We start from the raw sequence: 23,825 nt of genomic DNA on the forward strand, positions 1-23,825 counted from the left end.
GCTCTGCTCTGTAGAAATTTGCTCTAATCTGCTTTGCTAATTTCTGCTCTACTCTGTCCAGAAGCTCAAAAGAATAGGGCCATAGTCTGTCATTTGTTACTTTCCAATATTTGAATTTGGCCACATAAAGTACTTTTTAGTTTTTACATAATATACGTGGTGCTCGGAAGCTCAAAAGAACAGGGTCATAGTATGTCATTTGTTACTGTCCAATATATTTGAATTTGGTAACATAAGTACTTTTTAGTTTTACATAATATTTGTGGTGCAAATATATACTACACTTGAATTTACCTAATTCCATTTCCCTAAAAAAAATATTGACAAGGTGGAACCCCTTGATCTATTGTGAATTGTGATGATTGTGTGTGATGCAACGGTTGGGTGTTACACCCTAATACCGACGGGATGTTAAATTTCAATCATGTAATCTGACAAGTCAACGCTCCCCTTTGGCCATGCATGTCGTCATATGTATATATGGGGTCTGTTGACTTTCTAACTAAACTCTAGCTTGTACGATTGATCTTAACTCTTGCTTTCAATATTTGACGTTTTATTATCCGCAGCCCTACATGATTTGTATCTCTTCAAACCTCAATTCTCAATGCATTTTTATTTGGTCATACTCATGATATATCCTCCCTTCTCTTTCTTGTATAATCGTATTTGTAATTAATAGCTGCCCATTTCAATTTTGTCCAATGTACATGATGGATGGGTTGTGTTTATAAGGATTTGACATTTCTTTTTGGATTTGCTCCAATTCCAATTTTTTTTGAGTCACACATTGTCAATGGCTCTATTCGCTAGCTATGTGCTTAGTTGCTTACTTTAAAAACATCAAAATAACAATAACGAAATATTAGTAGCATATAATACGACTTTGTTATAAGAGTCATATTATACACATTTATAGAGTGACCTTACTGATTGTACATGTCTGTAACTTTTTGTTCCAAGGTATTATAAAATTTTAAATTAACGTACAACATAATAAGTTAATAACTTTTTATCTGAGGAAATAACCTTAAATGATATTGGTATTGGCATGAATAAAAGTAAAAATTTGCTGGACAGAAGCAGCAATATCCTCTGCAGTGAACCGTGCTTCATTAGCAACCTACAAAAATCGGTATTAAGTAGTATTATTTTGCTGGATTACATGTACTCTATATAGTCTACAATGGAGTATCTGAATCAGGCAGTTATTATATTAGAATGGATCGAGCGAGTAAGGCAAGCAATTTACCTTAACATTGAAAGAATAAAGAACAGTCTGCTCAATGGTCGTGATGTTGGTGTGGAGAATAGTGAAGTGCAGATCCTCAAGGGCAGCAATGGCCTTGATGAGTTGGCCATGCCGTCTGCGAGAGAGTATCTTAATTAAAGCATCAAAACCTAAGACCTTCACTTCTACGTCTGCAAAGCAAGACTTGCTCTCAGCAGTCTCTTCGCGGAGCAATCCTGCAGGCGTAGGCATAGCCATAGGGTCCAACTGATGATCCAAAAGCCTGAGTTGATCATCATCCTGATGATGGTACTGAGTACCCATTGGTGGAGGAAAAGCCAGAGGTGGTTGTACTTGTGGCGTTTGCTGAACTAGTCCTAGTGCTGTTGATGATGATGAGGTAGAAGAGTCTCCCATGGCCCGCGGTTGATCTCCATACAGTCTCCTCCTCTTCTGGGACTCCAGACACTGTAGTAGTTGCTCCAGTTCTCTCACAAACTCTATTGCTCCTCCTATTATCGATGCTTGGTCTCCCTACATTACCATCTTCATAAGTACCAATTTACATGCTACAATGTAAAAAAATTAATCAATCAATTTTATCCTAATAAAAAAGAAAGGTATAGTTACATACCCTTTGGACATAGGAGCTCGGCATAAGAGATCTCAAAACGCGAAGGTGCTCGTTCATTTGCTTTCTCCGGTTTCTTTCAACGGCAATATGAGTCATCCTTTGACTTTCCACTTCCTCATTTGTCTTGATACTACGAGGCCTTTTCCTCTTGCTGCTGCTGCTGCTGCTTTTATTATTATGCCCCATTGTTCCTGCTGCTGCTCCTCCTTCGGCTCCAATTCTCTCACCAGTACTTAACCCCATAAGATTATTATCATCATTAGTAGCATTACCGAGAAACTCAAGCTGCACCGGGTTACTGAGATTGTTAGTAGATGTTGACAAAACACCAGCAGTAGCAGCAGCAGCATCTTCGCCATATTCTCTATCTCTGAAATCCTCTAAAGGATCACCAAAACCTCCATCTCTATCATTAATACTGTTATTGGTTGGAGTATTGCTATCATCGTGAATACTGCTTGTATTATTATGACCTGGGACCATATGTGAGTTACTAAGTACAGGAAACTTGAGGAAATAAACAGGGTCTATCCCAGTGATGGTGTGGTCGTCCTCTTGATCCGCGTTGCTATTCTCCTGAATATCATGATGCTGCCTAGGATGGTTAAGTGCCAACTTTGGCCCAAAATCTGCAAACTGCATAACATCTGCAAAGCTCAGTGCCCTATCCATGTTAATGTTGGGCTGATCCAGCAGAAGTGGTTGTTGCTGTTGATGTTGCTGCTGCTGTTGTTCCGAATGATAAGCTGTTCTTGATGGAATCCCGTTGTTAATAAGGTTGGGAGGAGGATTGCTTAGCATGTAATCCACCATAACTGATCCGCTCCCGTGAGGTTGATGATAAGGCAGCAATGAATTATTATTTGTAGCAGAAGAGTCATCTACATTGGCAGAAAATCTCCCTCCTGCTTCAGTGGCCGCCTGCACAAGTAGTGGAGACACAGAGTACCCCGTAAATAACATGATAACAAAAAGGGTAGCTACTAGCTAGAGTAGAGAGAGAGGTAAAAAAGGGTTTTGTCAACAAAAATAAGTGTACATGTAAATTTTAAATAAACTATGAATGATCATGATCGTACCTCGTAGTTGATCTCTTCTCTCTGCATCAGACTTTATACACGTCGTAAGTAGGACCTAGCAGTTAAAATTTGTTGGGTACGTGGGACAAGATCGATGATGTAACATTAAACAGGGAAAGTGGCCTTAGTTGAACTCTGTCACAAGAGGACAATATATGTTTGTATATGAAATTGTATTCATAGGTGGTGTATAGTACGTGGGCTTCCTGCGCGGTTGTGGGAACTGGGAAACTACCAAATGTTAGCAGCGACTACTAATCTTACAAGGGATATGAGAGTGATATTCATGGTTTTTCCTTATATTAGCAACAATTTAGTAACTCGCATACGTGCAATATTGGATGTGAATTATGGTGAAGAAATGACATACAAGCTAAGTTACAAGGAGGACTTTAGAGCAGTATGTCTCGTTAAATTTATGAATGAAAACAATTTAGTATTGTAGATGAATACATACATGTAAATTTGGAGAGATATATATAGTCACATGCAAAAACAAGTCAAGAAAGAAAAGAGGGGTGGGGGTTTGACTTAATCAGGAGCCTTTGCAGAGTAAATATCCAGCAGCAGAGGCAGCAACACCAACAGCACCACCATCAATTAAATATGGGATTGGATGACTTGATTTGGCTTTTCATGATTCTAATTAATGTCATTCACAGGCCAACCAACGCTCTTTTTTTTCTTTTTTTTTTTTGGCTTTCTCATGATTTTAATTAATCTTCTTCCATTCAACTCCATCACTCGTAATATCAAAACTTACTTAGCTTTTCAAATTTCAAAATTTCCTTTATTGAATTCTCCATCCATCCTAAATCATGATTTCCGTGATATATCTTATACTTTTAGACATCCAATCAGTTTTCTAAACCTCTTCGCAATCCATTACCAATATTTGTATAAAGACCTCTTGGCAGATGCATGAAAATGCTTGTCGACCCAAACGGGATGTCAGTGGCCTGCCCCAGTGGGGGCGGGGATGGGTTTCGGTGTGACGGGTGCTGGGGCAGGGATGGGGAGTAAAATGCATTTTTGGGGATTCACCTTTTGTACTTTTCTTCGTTTGGGGACTCACCTTTCACTTTTCATCGTTTGGGGATTACCGATCACTAGAATTCAAAAATCCGGTCACTGGATAAAAAAAATAAATAAATAAATCTCCCTAAATTTGTTGATTACAACTGTCAAAGAGATAAAATTCTTAATATAAAATTAATCAATAGTCCTTGACTCTAAAAAAATACATTGGCAGAAAACCCTTGTAGAGTCCAAAGTGTTAAAAATTATAACTGGATTACCCCAAAATGTTAAATTTTTCTGCAATAAATAAATAAATAAATAAAAATAATAAATAAATAAATAAATGATAATAATAACTGGGTTAGTAATGAGAATTTTTTAACACAATAATATTTTGATTAACATAAAAAATCCCATAGCATATATTGTAGTATTGTACAGAGCCTCAAGTTTGATTTATTATGTAACATCTCATATCATTGATTGAGATTATGGTTGTAAGGTCCAATATTTTTGTTAGCCATATCCTTGCATTAAGAGAACAAATTATCAAATTAGCATATAGTCTATATATTACTTGAACTTTATACCGAATTGACACGAGTTGGAGCAAAAAAAAAAAAAAAAAAAAAAAAAAGTGAAAATAATACCCTTAGTGCTTGAGTTGTTATGTAATTTCTGCCATTCAGAGAAATAAAGCCACGGTTTGATGATGAAATGCTACCTTGAGTTGATTAAGATTAACTGATTGTTGGGTATGTGTCATTATTTTTATTTAGCTGTACAAAAAAAATAAATTAATAATTACTTTATTGGAAAATTTTTAATATCTATCGGCAATCCCCAAACGATGAAAAGTGAAAGGTGAGTCCCCAAACGATGAAAAGTACGGAAAGTGAATCCCCTAAAATGCATTTTACTCCAGGGATGGGATAAAAACCATACCCGATTACCCGTCATAGGTGAAGGGGCGGGGGTGGATTTTAAGTTGTACTCACTCCATCCCCGCCCCGCTCCACCCGCCCCATACCCTCATATATATATGTGTTTAAAACAAAATTATACTTCCTCCGTTCTATTAATATTGCAACAATGGACTTTTTGCACTATTCATCACTCTTGTTTGACTATATAATATGATTTATACATTAAGCAAAATATAGTTATGTGGGATCTTGTTGGATTCATCTCATAAAATACTTTTACGATATCAACTTTTTATAATTGTTAATCTTACACAACTATAGATATTTACGAGTAGCATATAGAATGTGCTTTGGGATGCGTAATTTCCTCCTTGTTGCAGTATTAATAGAATGGAGGAAGTATACTTTTATAATCTGTATCATTTTATAAAATAATTATATGAAATAAAATATTAATTCTAATATTTTGTATTACACTTATTATAAAAAAAACGTGTAATATTAAGAATGTTTTTTTTTAAATTGTAATCCTATTAATTATGATTGTGTATTTGAGAGGATTAGGGGGGTCTTGGGTGGGGATTAGGTGGGGGTGAATATCCAAGTGGGGGGGGGGGGGGGGGGGGGGGGGGATGGTTTTAGAGTTGTACCCATCTTTTGACAGCATTGTAAGCACAAAAGCAATATCGACAGTGGGAAAACACTGCCAATCCAAAACAACCCAGTTCGTGAACTTCTGCACCAAACTCAAGGCACAATATACATTGTCAATCACCATCAGAATAACAAGGTACAATGCCACATGAACCATGTCACACTTGAACAGAGAAATTATGATGTGTACTCAAAAGGCTGTGGGGGTTGAGGTTCCTCATCAACAGCCATGGCAACCACAGTTCCCTGTTGCACTGGTGCAGTGGACCCAGCAGCAGCATTTGTTGCTGCAGAAGCAGGTGCATCTGTAAGAGACAATACCTCTGGCTCCTCAGGACGCAAATCTTTCAGAAGGACAAAACCAGAGGCAGCCAACTTCACAGGCATATATCTGCTTCCCTCTAAGAACTTGATGAATTTCTCTTGAGCAGGAACTACCCTAGCAGGATTAGTTAAGGTTTCAAAAGAAGGTTCTGGCTCAACCTTTTTTTCTGGCAGATTATCAACCTGCCAATTGCAAGGAAACAAACCACGTCAGATGATCCAGTTACCCATATAAACACTAATGAAGTGTGGAGCATGAATGACATACCAGCATAGAGTCTCCCTCCTCTGTAGACGACTTTCCTTTTCCAGTGGCAGATGTAGAAGCTGAGGGCTCTGAACCAACAGACTTCTCTTTAAGATCTGTCTCCTTTTTCGCTCTAGCTTTGGCTTTTGCTGACGTTGATAATACAGCAGTGGGAAGTTTCACTGCCGATGTAGTGGTGGGTACAGATGTTGGCTTTGGATACTCAAACAAGGAGGGTTTTGCGTGAGACAAAAAATCAAACTTTGGAACTTTCAAGTCATTGTTCAACCCAACAAAAGCTGTAGGGGAGAATGACAAGCTTATGAAATAAATGAGAGGATACCAGTACCAAAACTGGCTAAAAACAGCCAGACCAACCACCGCAGTAATTTTGTCATGTTTTGACTTAGACAGCAGCCTAATTGTCACATTCCTTCCACCCGCATCAAGAATCCCAGATGCCAAAATAGCTCCCATCTTGCTCATGGTATCTTCATGCTTGTCAAGAATTATCTTCTCTAATTGTCGCCTAAAAAAAATACTATATGATAACGGACATGAAACTATGAAAGGACAAAAAAGGAGATGATAGATACAATTATTACCTAAATGTTCCAACACGAGAATCCATAGCCTCAGTAATCTGAACCATAACCATGGCCATAGCAATCAGGGCACCTTGCCGGACAAAATCAACGACATCTGATGTCAAGGGCTCTAATAAAGATATGGCCTCGCTAAGACCAGTGCCGGCACAAGAAATGCCAACTGCCAAGGCTGCACCATATCGAACATGTGGATTGTAGGACTCAGACAGCAGGGACACAATACGAGGTGTCTGTCAAGATAAAACCACTCAAGTGTGAATTTTAACAGAGAATAACAGCTACCAGTACAGACCATAAATCATCAAATTGCTTAATGCTGCAGGTTTATATAATACTACACTTCAATCCCCAAGATATTCAAGACTACCTTATTACCTATTCATTAATATGAACCACCAAAAATATTGAAGCAAAATTTTTTTTTTTTTTTTTTTTACACTAGGTCAAGCATGTACAGCATTTGATTATTAAGGATCTAGAATAGATAAAAAAGAACAGAGTTTTAGATTTATCAAAAAAAATAAAAAATAAAAATGGGTACAGCAGACTCTATAAGATTAAGGTATTAATAATACTACTAATCCTGGAGTTTTTAGCTTTGCAAATTGATTATGTTATTCTCGGGATTAGTAAGAAAAGGAAGGACCAACTTGTTAAGTTATTCTTTATATTTTGCATATAGAACACTTAGACATAAGAGTACAGAGGGCTAGGATATGTATAAATAGTCCACCTTACTGCCCTTTGGTGCTATCCTATAGGGATGTTACCCAATATCAGCATGACTGACTTGATATATGTCTTTACAATGCTCTTCTCAGTAGTATTTATCCTCTATTGTCATACCTTTTTTAAGCAGAATTTTTCGTATCTAAAACAAAGAATCAAGAGAAAAGGTAAAAACCAACCTGTTCTGGTTCAGAATACAAGACAAAACCAAGAGCCAAAACTGCAGTTCGCCTAACATCATCACTCACATCCGACACTGCAAAGTGTAGCAGCTGCCGGATGGCCTTGTTATTTGATGTTCCACTGTAAGCCAAAGCCAATGCATACATACCACCATAACGTAGTATAGGATCTTGGTCCCGAGTCATTTGCTCAATAAGTGTGTCAGCTTCCTCCTCTCTTCCATAAACAGTAAGAGCTATACCTAATGCCAATCCCCTGGAAATGCCACATAATCATATGAGAAAAAAGGGATGGATCACCAAATAATACAACAGATAACACATCTAGCTTTACCTAATTATCTTCTCATGCTGGGTTTCATGTGCATAAACAAGCATCTCACCAGCCTTCTCACTAGCTGTACCAACCATAAGCAATCCCATGCTGATGCCAGCAGCTTCACCAGCAACAGCGCTATCTGTATAGAGCACATTTTTTATGTCCTCAAATATATCTTCATCTGCTGTTCCAAGAGCTGCTAATCCTAACCCTAAGCAGGCACCATGTTGTATGACCTGTAATGACAAGATTTAAACACAAATGTAGTGTATTTAATCAAACTATACTAAACGGAAAGACAATTACACTTTTATCGAATAAAACACCACACCTCAACATTAGTACTGCGTAGGCTATCACGAAGGAATTGTTTGATACCCTCCCCATGGTTCGCATGGATCAAACCAAGAGCATACAGTGCTCCACCTTCAGAGTATGGACTGCCACCGCCTCCAGCCCCACCCTGTGGCAAGTAAGGTGCCATTAGTGACCGGCCCTGTTGCAAGTGGCCTCTGTGAATAACACCCAATCCAGCAGTTGCACTGAACTTGGCCCAGTTTGTGGCCCTGCTTAGCCAGTCCTGAAAAAAAAAGTCAAAAAACGTTAAGAGTACAACACTTTCCCATTTTTGCTCCTAATTGCCATTGCCTACTGGGTAAAGATGAAAATATTACCAAATTCTCCCTAAGAAAGGTATCCACTGTAGTACCAGCATGCATAATTGCATTCGCATATATGGTTGCACTATGACAAACACTATTTCTCATCTCAACGGTCTGCTTTATGGTCTTGAGAATCAGGAGGTCCGACCTAAATCCCAAAAAAAAAAAAAAAAAAAAAAAAAGAGAGAGAGAGAGAGAGAGAGATTTAAAGCAGAACTTGAGTAAGAAAATACATAAATTTGTTGAACAGTATAGAAATTGCAATGTCGCACTTGTTGTGACTATATAGAAACTGCAGAGTCAGCTGGATGGAAGTCTCTCCAGACAGTATCCCTTTAATTTTGGTCAATCTTTCAGCATATCTAGCTTCAGTAGGATCCATTTCACCCACAACTGTTTCTGAGACGCGAGTCCCTTCATCCATTTGCACATCCTCAGAAGCAATTGTATTTTCAGTCTGAGAGGGCTCTGGTTCCCTGGATATGGGCACCTCTGGAGAAGAAACTTTTGGCCTTGAAAGACGATCCCTCACGTTTAAAAGAAACGCCTGATGCTCATTTTCGACAAGATCAAAAGCTATTTGAAATGAAAGCAAAGTATCTTCCAAATTCTCTGCACGGAGAAGTTTTTCCAGAATGCCGGCAACAACTTCTGGTTGATCCAAAAACATAAGACACTGACAAATGCTCAAATAATCTGGCGATGGCAACTTCTGATACACTCTAACAAGCAGACGAAGCACCTGAAAAGGCAAAACAGGTTAATATAAACAAGTATAAGACAAATGTGGTCCCCCCCCCCCCCCACACACACTTTTTTCCCCCAACCTGCGGTATTTCCTGATATCAATATCAGCAAGCAATATTTTCTAGTGTCTGGAAGAGGATGCTAATCATGAAATTTAACAAAGACAAAATAGGTATCCAATCGTATGCCAACCTCGAAAACATTGCTAGTAAATTTAAATTTAAAAATGGGTATTAAATCGCATGCCAACCGTGAAAATATTAAAGATGCAGGATGCCACAGAAAAATTTAGCACACAATACCCATTAGACTAACTTTAATATAGAAGAGACGTATGCAAAAACAGGTAACCTAAGGAAATAAGATACTAATCAACAACATGGAATAACACTGCAGATGTTTAGATTCTATTTTAAAAAAACAACCCTAGCAAAGGAAGCTATATCTGAAGAATGTAATTCCACGACTAACATTGTAACTCTGTTGTAAATGCAAAACCATGCAGGCTCAAATTTCACAATATAATAGTAAAAGGAAAAAATGCATAATATATTTAATAATCACGAAGCATGAGAATTCTAATTCGAAAAACTGTGGTTCATTTGTGTCTCCGTTCATGAAAAATCTTCCAATTAGGCTTTGGCATGCATATTAAGGAATTTAGTAGGGTGGGTTGAATAGGAAAATTTTCTATTATAAGTAACAAGAAGATTGTATGTGGACAAAGAGAGTATTTTTTAGATTCTAACTCTAGTCATCATACATACATTTAATAATACAATTAATAAATGCTTTTAATAGTCCTACTTATATTCTAATATCAGTTTGCCTATGTATGCCCATTGACACATGTCAAGTTACAAAAAGTACTCCCTCCGTTTCATAATGTTAGTCCCATTTTGACTTTGCACGATACTCCCTTCGTTTCGAAATAATCGCAACACTTTCCTTTTACATCCGTTTCATAATAATTGCAACACTACCTTAATTGGTAAGGGTCCATTACTATTTTATTATTTCTCTCTCCTACCAACTCCACTTATACTCTCTCCCACTAACAATTAAATATATCCCCACTAACAATACTTTATAATATAAAATTCACTTTTGGTCCACACACTATAATTTTCCTTAAACTTTGTGCAACACCTAGCGTTGTGATTAATACGAAACGGAGGGAGTATTCAACAATAATTATAAAAAATTTGAGATTATGAAACTACACATTGAGACAAATCTAATAATACATCACATGACTATATTTTTTGTATATATTAATGTAAATTTTTGGTCAAAGTTTTACAAGTTTGAATATAAAAAATTAATATGGGACTATCAAATTGAAACGGAGAGAGAAAATATTTTCTGCAATTATTTTTATCATTATACAAACCTGGTGAATAACAATAAGACCGATATGCTAGAACAAGAAACATACTTGCCACATTAGGTATGCATGCAATGGTAACATTTCTGCTTTTTGTGTGGATTTTAAAGCACGGAAAATGACAGATTTCTTCATCCCCTGGATTTTTTTGGGTTAAAAGATCTGACAGATGGTAATTTTTAAAGGCAATGCAAAAGAGAAGGTGATTCAAAGTTGTCATTTTCTTTGGTGGTGTTTTGTACTGAAAACTTGGAAAGCTCTTATATTGGATTAATTAAGATAAACCTATTCAAGTGATGTGTGTGTGGTGCGGGGGGTCGAAATGGACAGCAGAATGGCAGGGGAAGGAGCTAGGGAGAATGAACACTTCAAAAGTGAAAACAAAAGCATGACCATAACCTTAGGCACAAGAGCATGGGCTGAGAACTAAATTGACATGCTCAATAAAAAATTAATAATGTACAATTATCTATTCTACAAGAAACAATTATACTAAAATAAAATGAGCGTTCACTTCCCCACCCCAGCTCATTCCCAAAAGGAACAGGGGCAGTGGTGATCAAGAATGTGTTTATATGTGGCAGTGTCGCACTGTATTACAGAAAAACACACGCACATTCAAACTATATGTCTACCTAATACGTTTAAAGACGAAAAATTGTGATTAAAAAGAAATGCACTCTGCAATACGTCATTCATCTAAAGCTATTTCCCAATGTAATGATTATGACCCATGGCAACAATTCTAATTATTTATAATCCAGACAACATAAGATTAAACAGCCCTTTACAGATGGAAATCACTACAGTTTGCAGCTACAGTTTGCGCCATGATTCTGTAAAACTAGTTGTTTCTCTAGTCTTCTCAATAGCCAGAATTTCCAAACAATTAAACAGGCAGGCAAGGTGCAACAGACTATGGAAGTATGGAGCAAGAAAGATGTATTAACTGGCCCCATTATGACAATCCCAATCACCATTTCATGCAGAGCATATAATGAAAAACAATAACAAGTTCATAAAGCACAATCTAATATGCTAAAGTCCAAGTTTTGGTATGACAAGCATGAAAAATTTCTCACCTCCTGCCGATATCCTCTACGACTAACATAGAAATGGGAAACATTAATGCAGTATGACAGACTTCCAGGAGCATTATCACTCCTCATTATTGCCTCCTCAAGTTTATCTAATCTTCGGCACTCAATTGCCATTCCCATAGCTTGCTGATACCTTCCATCTAAAATGCACCTAATATAAAAATGTGCATTTAATTAGAAAAAGTAAAATTCATACTTCTCCAACATTCTCTCCACGATTGCCTCTAGCCTGGGATCAATGTTGACAGCTTCTTCCTTTGACTCTGCTGCTTTATTTCTAAGACTAGCATACTCATCAATGGCTTTGTCTGAAAGAATGAATTAGCTTTAATCAAGGGCTAGTCAAGTTCCAGCAATATCCAACAACATTTTATGATTTACTGATGATAGCCATTAGTCACCAAGAATCATTACTACATACTCCCTCCGTCCCTTTTTGATAGTCTCTTATGGGCATTTTTCACGGGAATTAATAAACACAAATAAGAATAGTTTAAGTACATTGAAAAAGTAAATTGAATATGCACAAAAGTAGAGAGAGAAAATAATAAAAGTACATGGGAAAACAAAATTTACATGGGAAATTTAAATTTGCACAAATATTGTTGCAAATTGGAAGGAATTTTAGTAAAAAATTAACATTAATGGTTGTTGGAAAAACCAAATAGGGTGAACGTTGTGGGACTAAAATTTGCCTATAAGGGACTATCAAAAGGGAACGGAGGGAGTATAAGAGAAGCATAATTACCGAGAAGGGTCCTAACATAATCAGAATCCTCAGAAACATCAAATAATGGCCCAGCTCCCAGTGCATATGCCAAAGAATCATTCAGTTCACCCAAAAAATAGAAAACCTGCAAAGAGAGCAAACATTTAAAAAGTTTTATTTAAAAATAATACTTGTTGTTTGTAAAATCTAAATTTCACCGGAACACAACCAGAAAATAGACAGCATAAACATATCATTGTGTTTCGGATTGAATGAAATAGACATATGATTGTGCTTCTACCAATTTGGGGATTGAATAAAATAGAGAAGCATAAATGGATCTATACCCTACTAACAAAATCAGAAGATGCATAATAAACTATGTTAAGATTGAAGATTTACCTTAGAGACAACTAATCCGGCCAGAGGTCGCTGAGAGAATTCTTCATCTTCATACAAACTTTCTCTGAAATAATACGTAAAAATTAGAATTTCAAGTAGAATAGTTAAGCAAACGGAAACGAAAAGAATGAACCCTAATAAACTGAAAGAAAAAAAAGGAGTAAGAGAAATACATGAGAGGAATGCTAGTGGAGATCTCTGGCCACAAGAATTGGGCGTAAACGTTGAGATTGGAGAGAGCATGAAGCTTCAGAGCAATTGAATTCTCGCTCAGCATAGCCAGCATTGCTCCTGCCGAACTCACCAAGGTCGCCATTGAAATTCAATTCAGAAACCCCAACCCCCAAATTCACCAAACAAACAGCAGAAAATCAAGAAACCAACTATACTCTACAAGCCGACTATATTCCAAACTTCACTAATCCAAGGTTATCAAGGTGAATTTTGATGCGCATTTGGCTAGCAGAGCTATGTGAGTCTTGGTGCTGCGCGTGATCAGCAGGGGAGCCTCTTGTGGGCTGCTGTTCGAAGGTTGGGTGTTGATAGAGTGTGGCTGCAAGGTGATGCGGCAATTAGCGGCATCGGTTATCAAGCTAATTACTGACAACAAGGCTCACGGTTTCTCACATAAGTGGCTTGTTTATGATGATATCAAGAATTTTTCGAATTGGTTCGATGTCTTTATTGTTTTTCATGTGAAAAAGGGTAGGTAATATGGTAGTTCATTTAACAGTTTGGTTAGTGGTTTAATCCCCACTAGAGGTACTATGAGGATGGGGATTTCTTACCCTACCCTCCTCACTCTCAAAATGTCTAGCTCGCAAATACCGTACCAAAAAAACCTTGAAGGTTGAGGTTCAGTCGGGTGCTTCTCCTTACATTAAAACAAATTTTTTAAAAAAATAACACGGAACTTGTTTGTATTAACCAAAGTTATTAGAATCGGGATTGAGGTTAAAATCGGTTAACGGTTAAGAATCGGTATCGATTTTACTGATTCTAACCGTTACATTGGGATATAGCTTTAGATTGGTATTAACTCTTTCTCCCAAAGTATCATAGCTTTGGCAAAATCCGATTATAATACTACGTAAAAAAAGTAAAAATTTTACCATAATGTTTGCATGACAATCAAGTTCATAATTGACATATTTTTTACAAGTAATTAATTATATTACTTTATTTAAAGCTTACCTAATCTTCCTTTAAAAAAATATAATAAAGTATGCTACGTAATAGAAACTTATGAATTCGAACACCAAAAAAAATGACAAATGTTTTAGGAAAAAATTGTCAGGAACTACTCGCTTAACAGGTTAATTTGTGAATATCTACTCGCTAAAAATTTTATAAAAAAAACTACCCTAAATTTTAAAAGTTTGCGTATCACTATCCTTTGTCATTTTCCGAAAACTAAATCCAACGAATAGGGCCCATTTGTTATTTTTCCTCCAAAAAAAACATCATCACCCTTGTTTATATTAACTAACCTTCCTCTTCTTTGCAGAAACTCAATCCAAAAAACAAATTTTTTGTGAAAATCGCCGATTAAAGAAGGAAATATGATTTGGTTTTCACAAAAAATTGGGCAAACAATATTCACGGCAAAAAAAATGACACAAATTGATATTTTTCTTGACACACAAAATAAGGAGTTTTTTTTTCTTATAATATGTCAATTTCGAGCTCAATTTGGATAGATCAAGGGTCAAAATGACCCCAAAACTTTATCCGAGTAATTTTCACGGATAGTTCATAACTACACGCAAATCAAAATATTTCATGACATGCAATACGAGGCTGTTACGATATTTTTTTTTTTGCCGATATTTGAGCTCAGTTTGGGTCCATAAGGACTAAAATGACCCTCAAATATATAAAAAAAATATTTTCCAGCACGCGAATCAAGAAAAAGTGTTACCGAATCTTTTTTTTTTGGACCAATAGCTTGTCAACGCATGGAATTGTGTACGCCTGTTCACGGATCGAATATCCGATCCGAAATGGGTTTTCGGATAAATTTGATATCCGAATCCTATCCGTAAATTTCGGATATCCGATAGCCGATATGCAAAATCATTCGGATCGGATATTTCGGATATCCATTATCCAATATTATTGAAGACTCAAAATTGATTATGCATTTATGCCTATCTTCGAATACCCAAGCCACACTCATCCACCTAGTTGCTGCCATTCACCAGTCGCAACACCAACAAAACCAAGCTTCTGCCCTGCTCCTCCACCATACACAACAACCCCTGCCTAATTTCACCTTCAACTAACCACCACAATAAACACCCCTGACTCCACCAGTCAACCTCCGTCTCCGTCCAGCTCACCCACACAATCCGCGAAGCCACACCAGCCTCATCACAGCAGCCACGGTACCCCGCAACACCAACAACACCTCTCGCAACTCCAATCTTCTGCAATCATTTCTTCAGCCACCCAATCCGAGCACCAACTAACACCAATTGCAGCCTGAATAGAGCGCCACCGCATAGTCACCTGACGCACCCTATGTACCGATTCCCCTGCCTCAAACCGCCATTGTCGCCCACTACTAGCAGTCGTGGAGCAGCGGCGACACTGCCAATCACCAAACCGCCAAAGCCGTATAGCAAGAAACAGCCACAAAATCACAAAATCACAGCAAATCGAATTTAGGGGAGGAAGTAGTGGTTGATATCCATTATCTGGCCGGTGGCTATGAAAGGTGGGGTGGCGGCCTGAGAGAGTGAGCGTAGAGAGAAGGGGAGGAATTTAGGGTTTTTACTTTAGTGAGAGATTGAGTAGGGTGTTTGTGTGATTATTGATTTGTTTTAGGAATATTCATTCGTTTTAAAAAAAATATATATCTAATTTAAATATTTACCCATTAAATTATTGAATATCGGTTCGGATATCCGATATTTTTCGGATATCAGATATCCGAAAATTTAAAAACCAATATTCGAAATTGTATCCGATATTCGATTTTTCGGATTGGAAATCCGTTCCGAAATGAAAACTCGGATTGGATGTTCTAAAATTCGGATCGGTTACGGATCGAATTTTAGGATTCTCATATAGTTTTGTACAGGCCTAGAATTGTAAGCCCACTTACATTCTTTGATGAAATTTGTTAAGTGCTGGTCAAATCCATTATTTGGGTTTTTTTTAATAATGTTAGAATAAAAGGTTTTTTTTTTTTATTTTTATTTTTTTTTGGAAGATGACTATGTTGAGTGATGTTTCTAGCCCTCCCAATCCCTTTGCTAACTTTGCTTGTGGTTTCAGGTCTCAAATTGGAATGAAGATAAATCATGTGAGAATTTATAGTAAGGTTGTGTTCACCTGATTTCCCTATTAGAACTTATTTTTCCTGAATATCTGACCTTTTTATACCTGAAATGATTGAAAATAAGGTGAGCATAACAGACCTTAAAAGTGACGACTTTTTTACCAAGACATGCATGAACATGTTTTTTTTTTTTGTCGAATAAAAATTACAATAAATATGATAAGAGATTGAAGCTTGATTGTAAACAAATACAATATACAATAGTCTTCTTCAATCTTATTCAGACTCCACACTGAGGCAGTCAACATAATATATATATTGGACAAAAACTATCAAATTAAAGAGGTAATTTCATCAAAATCCCCAATGCAGGGCGAATTAAATCTTCCAACGCGTACTGCGTTTTCTTTGAGACTGAAACAGAAAATAAAGCTAAAACCAACTGGTGTACTGAAAATTCACATTACAACAGCAATGTCCCAGCTATGCATGCCCCTATTCACAGTCACAACTCCTTTCATGTAAGCAACTCCTCCTCACGGGCATCACAAGCTAATAGTATTATTTTTATGCAATTACGCCAGAAACTGCTCATCTTTACAGGAAATTAAACATACACCTCCAGACACAGGCCTGCTGAAAATCACATCAGTTGATTATATTTAACCACCGTGACTGAACATCATAGTCATTAAGCAATAAAAGCAAAATATGGTACCTTTAACATCCTCAAGCATGGCAAATATACAATTAATAGCCAACTTCAGTCAAGTTTCACATTAGAATACAGGAGTGTGTCTCTTGTAAGTGGCATATTGATGAGAAGATACACCTGAATGAAAGTATAAACAATATGAATCTCAAGAAAATAAGAATAACAACACACTCAGACGAGTCCACATATCTCATCCTCAAATTTTCTGTATATCTCTGCATCACTTTAATCACCACAAAATAACAGACCATATATGACTTTGTGGCCATACCAGCTTTGATCATTATTATTGATACACAGTAATCAGTGCTATCCTAATATAAGAGTAAAACAAACAATCTATAGTATATTTTGTTGAATCTAACACCAGACTATTGACCCTGAAAGTCAAATGTGCCATCAGCTTTGCTATTAACTAGCATGGATAAAAATTTAATGTATCAACATAATTGTAGTCTCACCCCAATTAAGGTTGCAATGAGGAGAACAACTCCAGTGATCCATGCAAGTGTAAGTCTAACCAGTGCGACTTCTGCAGCAGCAGTTATATTGGACGAAGTTTTCACTTCCTCCAGCAGTCGTAGGGAAGGTCTTGAACCATACGTAACATCGACCATCTTTTGTGGTAGAGAAGACTGTGTCTTGCTAAAAAGGATGACCGCAACAATTTCACCTGCTCATAGCCACATTTACACAACAGTAAAAAATAAGGCCAGAATAAACTTGTAATCTTGAATTTCCTAGTCAGACAGCTGTTGAAGGTTTCCTCTTACAATTGAGCTTTTGGAAGCAGTCAAGCAGGGTAATCATGCCTTTTAGAAGTAGGTCAATATATTTGGAGTCATACTGACCCCTCCACCATCCCCCCCCCCCCCCCCCCCCCCTCCTTAGTAAGACAAGCAGTTGTGTGAAACTAAGGACTGCTTTTTTTGACGCAAAACCACTACTTGCCAGGCATATAATATTTCTTTTCAGAAATTACCAAAAGAATAATACCTTCATGTCTATCTTGTAAACTGTCAATAGCTCTGGACACTGTTGAGAGCAGCAAATCCATGCCTTGCTGTGTAAGGTCTTTGGACCCATACTCTTCTTGCAGAGCCTGTAACAGAAATATAATCAGAGGATACAAATCAATGGCCAAATGCTTTAGCAACTATGAGATAAAGTTCATGCACAGCACAAAAAAACCTCAAAGAACAACAGGATGAAGAAAAAAAGGACAGAGCAGTCAGATTCACCACTTAATTATCAAACCACCCATCTTCAGCGCCAAGAAAAGAAAAGAGAGATGATATACACATAAAAAATATTCCAATAATGTTACAAAATGAAAGAAAAAGAAGCATGTTCTATACATATCTACTTTCTCTATTCCAAATTAGTTGACACGTTTTTTTTAATCACGTTTGCCAAAACATAAATTCAGCAAATATCTCTAATTATCAATAAGTAAACTATAAACGGTTAAAACCTAGAAAAAAGTTGATAATAGAATACACATTGAGAGGAATCTAACAGCCACCAGACTATGTTTTTTCTTATCTAATAAATCACAAAAGCTAGTCAAAGTAGAGTTTGTACATAGTACCAAAAGTCAAAACGTGTCAACTAATTTGAAACGAAGGAAACATGATGCAATCTTTCGGATCAATAACAAAAACAATTAATTTGGGGGGGGGGGAGGAGTGTTGGTGGATATCCCTCATAAAGGGCCTTAATGGCTAACACATTTCTAAATATTTACAATGCATAAAGTTTAATACATATCAGGTCAAAAATTAAAGGCAAAATGCAAAAGAGGAAACAAAAGGCGCATTACCTTAATGCCCTCAAAATATCCTCCCACTAGTTCAGCATAATTCAAAGTACTTTGAGACAAATCTTTTGTCATTGATGTAACCCTCTTAATGTTGTCAATTAGGTAGATCAAACCAAAGGCAAATTTCCTATCAGCTAGCTGCAAAATAAATTAAAATTCTCAATCACTTAACACTTTTGAATAATTGAACATATGATTCATCACACGTTCTATTAGAATAATGGACAAAAGAATTCAAAGTAGCTACTAGATTAGAGATCATGGGAGATGACCTTTGACATTTGAAGACTCATTTTAAACCCACTAGGCAAGTTTAGGATCAATTCTCCATTTAGGGGTTCCAATTTATCTGACACATAGGAGCCACCAAAACTAAATGCCTGAAATCACAGACAATAATATGCACGAATAATTATTAAATAAGTGGAAAGACTCCCCACTGACTGAAAGCATGTATTATACAAGTCAATACTAACAAAATCACTTAGTTCTTTGTCAGTTATAGCTGCGTAAGAATCATAATCTGGTCCATCCAATGAGAAAAAAGCAACTCCTCTATCTGCAAAAAGTTGTAGAGAAAAATAAAAAAGTTCCAAAGAGCTCATTAAATGCAGAATAGAAATTAAGATGTTGTAAGTGTGCATAAAAGAAGCAAGTTGCAGACAGCAATACCTGGAAGTTCAACTTCAACACTAGCAACATTCCTAACCACCTGGGTCCTGATGGCACTGCTAAACAGAGCATTGTTCGGATAAACCACTTCTTGAGAGTCTATGTAAATATAAATTAACAAAGTTAGTTATGCCATAAGAAAGAAAGTGAATCATGAAGGCAAAGAAAGGGTGTAAGAACCTTGAGCAAGCCCAATTTCAAGCATAAAAACATGACGTGGCCTATCAAAGGGATTAGGCAACAGGAGGCCATTCAACTGCAAAATAACAAGCATAGTCAGAATTCAGAAAGTAATTAACCCAATGAAATACGGATCTGAATCAAAAGCATCGGACTGCAAACCTTAGATGAACTAGCAGTTGAAAGCATAGGTGGTGGTGCCAGACCAAGCAAGACTGACACTGCAGCACCAACTTCCGTGGCTGACATTGGATTAGTCTGAGAAGGCGCAACATAGTCTTAAAATCAGAAACAAATGATAAAAACCTTATACCAAAACAGGAAGATTTATGATGGGAAAGAAGAAGGCAATCCAACAAAAAGAAAGTCAATTATACCCAAAATCTCAAACCCTAAATATACTGTGATCCCAAGTTCAGGTTAAGTAAATCACGATTGTTAGCTTAAACGATTACTAATATCAACTTTGTAGGGTGATAACTAAAATTCATGGACTTTGGGTGTGTCATCGATTGGTAATGGTATGTATAAATTAGGGGCGAACAGAATATTACGCGAAATCCCATTATTTTATAACGAGTTGATGATCAAATAAAAGAAATCATATAGACTAATAATGATGAATATACCTTTGAAAAAAAGAGAGAGAGAATGAATATACCTGAGCAGTATGATGAGAATGAAGATAACGATGCGAAGGGCTATCGATAAAAAGCAGAGAGGAAGCATCATCAGCCTGCACAATAACACAAGCAATCAAAATCTGAATTGCAAAAAAAACATAATGAAATTGAGAAGAAGAGATAAAGGATGAAACCATGGATTGAAGACAGAGTATAGAAAAGATTAAGAGCAGCAGGCAAGGGCAACGGGGATCCATGATTTGGGAATAAGGATGATGCGATCGATCTGGGGTTCAACTTCACCTCTAAACTCTTTGGTATCTTCTTTCTTTGTCTTTTGAGACTCTGACCCTATCAATTTATGCCAACACCCACAACTCTACAAGGAGGAATGCCGATTTCCTTTTTTTTTTTTTTTTTTTATTTTATTTACTACTCCCTCCGTTTCATAATGTTAGTCCCATATACTATTTTGGGCGTTTTAAAAAGATATACCCATATTGAATATATTTCATTTATAACTTGATTTATTTTTTTTTTGAATTAATAAGGGCTTGTTCATATTTACTTAATTTCAGTTCAGTTCAGTTCAGTTCAGTTCAGCTCCAATCAGTTCAGTTCAGCTCTGCTCTTAATTTCTCTCTCTCATAAAATATTCATTTCAGCTCAATTCAGTTCATTTCAGTTCAGCTCCAATCAGTTCAGTTCAGTTTAGTTCAGCTCCAATCAGTTCAGTTTAGTTCAGTTCAGCTTAGTTTAGTAAATGTGAACAGGCCCTAAGTTGTGGATTGATGACACGACTCTAAGTAAGGAAATCTTTACCTTAAATTATGCAATTTTGACTTGTGATTTCCTAATAAAAAATTTAAAAAGTTAAATAAGGTAAACTAATTATGAATTATGTTGTACTTTAATGTTAGATTCCAAATATATATATTTTTTTTTTATTTTATGTAATTGATTCCATATGGGACTAACATGATGAAACGGAGGGAGTATCATAAATACTAATCCCTCCGTGTTTTTTTAAATGACACACTTTCCATTTCCAACCGTGTTTTTATAAGTGACACACTTCCTCTTTTAGAAATTCCTTACATTTTAATAATATATCTTCACCCCACTATCTCTTACTTTATCATTTCTCACTCCTTTCATGATCCACACTTCCTCTCACATTCTTTTACTTTATCATTTCTCGCTCCTCCAACCTAACCCACTAACATCTTATTTAATTAAAGTCAATAAAATCTCCTAAAACTCTGTGTCGGTCAAACTGTGTCACTTAAAAAAACACGGAGGGAGTACATAAATAAAGTAAAAGTTTATTTTATTCTTACTTTTAAAAATTGTGCATCGCACGAACCAATCTAATTTATTTTTTTATAGTGTGAAACGAGAAAATACAAGTCAATCAACTTGATATACAAATTTGATTTCTATGGGTCATTTCATAGAAATAGTGTTGTATACTTGGGTTTACGGTACACCCAGGAGTGCACAGTACACCCAGGGCTCAATCGTCATTTTGTCGGCCTAGCTTTAATATTTCTGTCAAATTTCTTCCTCCTTTGGAATATTATTTACGTATGCCACACTTTTCCATTTCTAACAATTTCTAAATTTTTCGTTTTTTTTTTTCGATTTTTTGTTTTAAAATTAAGATTTTTATTGTAATTTTGTTAAAATCTGGGTTATATATGTTTTTTTTAAATGTTATTCAAGAATTTGTTGAATGTAATTTATTCATTTATTTTTTGTCAAAAATTTTAATGTCCTTATTGATTGTGCTCAGTTTCTATACAATTCTACACAATACATAAAAAAAACTTTCGTTTAATTATGTTTGCTCATTCGAAAAATTACTTTTGTCTTATTTATTGTTACTTTACAATTGCTCATTTATTAAATGGTTAAATTTTATTTACTCGTTTTTTTTAAAAAAAAAAAAAAAAAACTTATAATTGCTCGATTTTCAAATAATTGGTTTATACTTGCTCATTTCAGAGTTGGTTAGATTATAATTGCTTACTTTTCAAATAACTGGTTTATAGTTGCTCATGTTGGAGTGATTAGATTTTATTTGCTCATTTTGAAATGGTTAGAATTTTGTTTACTCATTTATCAAATGGTTAAATTATAATTGCTCTTTTTTTTTTTTATATAGTAAATTTGCGATTTCAGTTTTTTCAATGCAATTTGAAAAATTCATATTTATGAATTATTAAATTATTCAATAGTTAAAATAATATCTGGATTAGATTGTTGTATGGCTTTTTGAAGAGGATCATTTGTACTAGAACCAATACCTCCATTAATAAGCAACATAAGTTTTTGATTAATTTTTTTTGTTCAATTTTTGTAATTCAAAGCTTTAACAATTGTAAAATCTAAATTATTGCCGAGTTAAATCTTCAATTTGAATGAAAATTTGGAAGATTTGCCAAAAATTTAGGCTTAAATTTTTTAGAAGAAGAGCGAGAATGAAGAGAAATCGAAAGCAAAAGAAAGGAGAAAAGTAAGCATGCGTGAGTCACATGTTAAATACTTAATGTAATTACAAAAATGCATCTGGGTGTACCTATAGGAAGGTACACCCAAGTGTATTGAACAAGAGTTGTCATTAAACTTTTTTAATTGGGGGGGGGGGGGGGGAGGGGGAGGGGGGAGCTTTGTATTTTCATCTCTTTCTTCCTCCCCATCTGCAACCCTCCATTATAACCAACTCCACCCTTCTTCCACAAGACCATAACTGCAAACCATTGCCACCATCGCGGCACCACCTATGATGGTTAAAAATGTCTACAAGAAGTATAAGCTTTCCTTAAGGAGTTGATATGACCCTAATAAGTTACACTCTTTACAACTATGATGTCTTTTTCAAATCGCCACGAAGCGGCATTGGGGTCATTTTTTAAGATGGGAAGAAGAAGACTGAGATGGTGGTGGTGGTGGTGGCGAGGACTTTGTGGTTAGATCAGAAGGAAGAGTGATGGTTGTGTTGCTGTGAGCCTATGACGGTTGTGAGCCTCTGACGGTGGTGGTGGCCTGGTGAGGACTTTGTTTCGGGGCTTTTTTTGGTATCCCTTGGGAAACAGACCGTCAATGCAACTCGCTCAGGCTTCCAACACTTGCAAAATAACGAATATTGCGTTACCGAATTATTCACCTTCAATGATTAAGTTAGTATTCGCCCTCAATGATTAAGTTAGTAAACGGGAACAAAGTATTTAGAGAGAGAGAAGAGAGAAGGTGGAGCAAATAGCAATAAAGTGTTTTAAATGTTGATGTCTCAATCCACCCCTCCCATCAACAATGATTAGGGTATTTTTAGGGCCGGGAATGTGTGCCTTTCTTCGATTACTAACGGAATATGTGGGGCCCACTAACGAAATATGTGAACGACGGGATAACGACAAAGTTACTGTATACTCACTACATGTATCCATTGGTTACAGTGTGAAGAGTGCTATAGCACAACGTAGAAAAATGAAATGAGGAGGGACATTGGGTAGAAAACCCTATAATTATATTTGTAACCAAACAAAAAGGAAAACTAAACCGTAT

At 36.2% G+C, this 23,825-nt stretch overlaps 3 protein-coding genes across 5 annotated transcripts; all 3 read right to left on the bottom strand.

The window, feature by feature from the left end:
• Positions 1 to 874: 874 nt before the first annotated feature.
• On the bottom strand, positions 875 to 3,492 carry LOC145631252 (transcription factor FAMA-like). 2 transcript variants are annotated; one of them, XM_081683344.1, is made up of 4 exons: positions 2,945 to 3,492; positions 1,866 to 2,786; positions 1,253 to 1,765; positions 876 to 1,123 (listed from the first exon to the last, which is right to left on the bottom strand). In XM_081683344.1, the coding sequence occupies exons 1-4, from the start codon at positions 2,969 to 2,971 to the stop codon at positions 1,031 to 1,033; spliced, it is 1,554 nt and encodes a 517-aa protein (XP_081539470.1). In that variant the 5' UTR covers positions 2,972 to 3,492; the 3' UTR covers positions 876 to 1,030. The 2 variants fall into 2 exon arrangements, with proteins under 2 accessions (XP_081539469.1, XP_081539470.1); XM_081683343.1 differs by lacking the exon at positions 2,945 to 3,492 and having other exon boundaries at positions 875 to 1,123; positions 1,866 to 2,828.
• Positions 3,493 to 5,513: 2,021 nt separating this feature from the next.
• Positions 5,514 to 13,582, bottom strand: LOC145632465 (26S proteasome non-ATPase regulatory subunit 1 homolog A-like). The gene is made up of 13 exons (XM_081684846.1): positions 13,134 to 13,582; positions 12,961 to 13,024; positions 12,598 to 12,703; positions 12,046 to 12,157; positions 11,832 to 12,000; positions 8,888 to 9,357; positions 8,628 to 8,763; positions 8,285 to 8,533; positions 7,969 to 8,189; positions 7,632 to 7,890; positions 6,721 to 6,953; positions 6,137 to 6,644; positions 5,514 to 6,051 (listed from the first exon to the last, which is right to left on the bottom strand). The coding sequence occupies exons 1-13, from the start codon at positions 13,274 to 13,276 to the stop codon at positions 5,722 to 5,724; spliced, it is 3,000 nt and encodes a 999-aa protein (XP_081540972.1). The 5' UTR covers positions 13,277 to 13,582; the 3' UTR covers positions 5,514 to 5,721.
• A 2,875-nt stretch (positions 13,583 to 16,457) lies between these two features.
• Positions 16,458 to 20,591, bottom strand: LOC145632466 (uncharacterized). Of its 2 annotated transcripts, none has more exons than XM_081684848.1 (12): positions 20,453 to 20,591; positions 20,297 to 20,371; positions 19,798 to 19,893; positions 19,636 to 19,711; positions 19,456 to 19,554; positions 19,260 to 19,342; positions 19,056 to 19,163; positions 18,784 to 18,921; positions 17,958 to 18,063; positions 17,423 to 17,634; positions 16,965 to 17,078; positions 16,458 to 16,879 (listed from the first exon to the last, which is right to left on the bottom strand). In XM_081684848.1, exons 1-11 carry the CDS (start codon positions 20,513 to 20,515, stop codon positions 17,010 to 17,012), a joined length of 1,125 nt encoding a protein of 374 aa, XP_081540974.1. In that variant the 5' UTR covers positions 20,516 to 20,591; the 3' UTR covers positions 16,458 to 16,879; positions 16,965 to 17,009. The 2 variants fall into 2 exon arrangements, with proteins under 2 accessions (XP_081540974.1, XP_081540973.1); XM_081684847.1 differs by having other exon boundaries at positions 16,458 to 16,882.
• Positions 20,592 to 23,825: the final 3,234 nt, after the last annotated feature.

Source organism: Chenopodium album, chromosome 5 (assembly GCF_948465745.1).
Source record: "Chenopodium album chromosome 5, dcCheAlbu1.1, whole genome shotgun sequence".
In the NCBI taxonomy this organism is placed as follows: Eukaryota; Viridiplantae; Streptophyta; class Magnoliopsida; order Caryophyllales; family Amaranthaceae; genus Chenopodium; species Chenopodium album.

Coding starts and splice junctions, on each gene's coding strand:
- LOC145631252 (XM_081683343.1), bottom strand. CDS start 2,828: ATGTTATTTACGGGGTACTCTGTGTCTCCACTACTTGTGCAGGCGGCC. Junction 1,766..1,865: donor CGAGCTCCTATGTCCAAAGG/GTATGTAACTAT, acceptor ATGGTAATGTAG/GGAGACCAAGCATCGATAAT. Junction 1,124..1,252: donor TTTATTCTTTCAATGTTAAG/GTAAATTGCTTG, acceptor CGATTTTTGTAG/GTTGCTAATGAAGCACGGTT.
- LOC145632465 (XM_081684846.1), bottom strand. CDS start 13,276: ATGGCGACCTTGGTGAGTTCGGCAGGAGCAATGCTGGCTATGCTGAGC. Junction 9,358..11,831: donor GTAGAGGATATCGGCAGGAG/GTGAGAAATTTT, acceptor TTGCCTTTTCAG/GTGCTTCGTCTGCTTGTTAG. Junction 6,052..6,136: donor AGGAGGGAGACTCTATGCTG/GTATGTCATTCA, acceptor TGCAATTGGCAG/GTTGATAATCTGCCAGAAAA.
- LOC145632466 (XM_081684848.1), bottom strand. CDS start 20,515: ATGGATCCCCGTTGCCCTTGCCTGCTGCTCTTAATCTTTTCTATACTC. Junction 19,712..19,797: donor CAACTGCTAGTTCATCTAAG/GTTTGCAGTCCG, acceptor GTTATTTTGCAG/TTGAATGGCCTCCTGTTGCC. Junction 19,343..19,455: donor TGTTGAAGTTGAACTTCCAG/GTATTGCTGTCT, acceptor AACTTTTTGCAG/ATAGAGGAGTTGCTTTTTTC.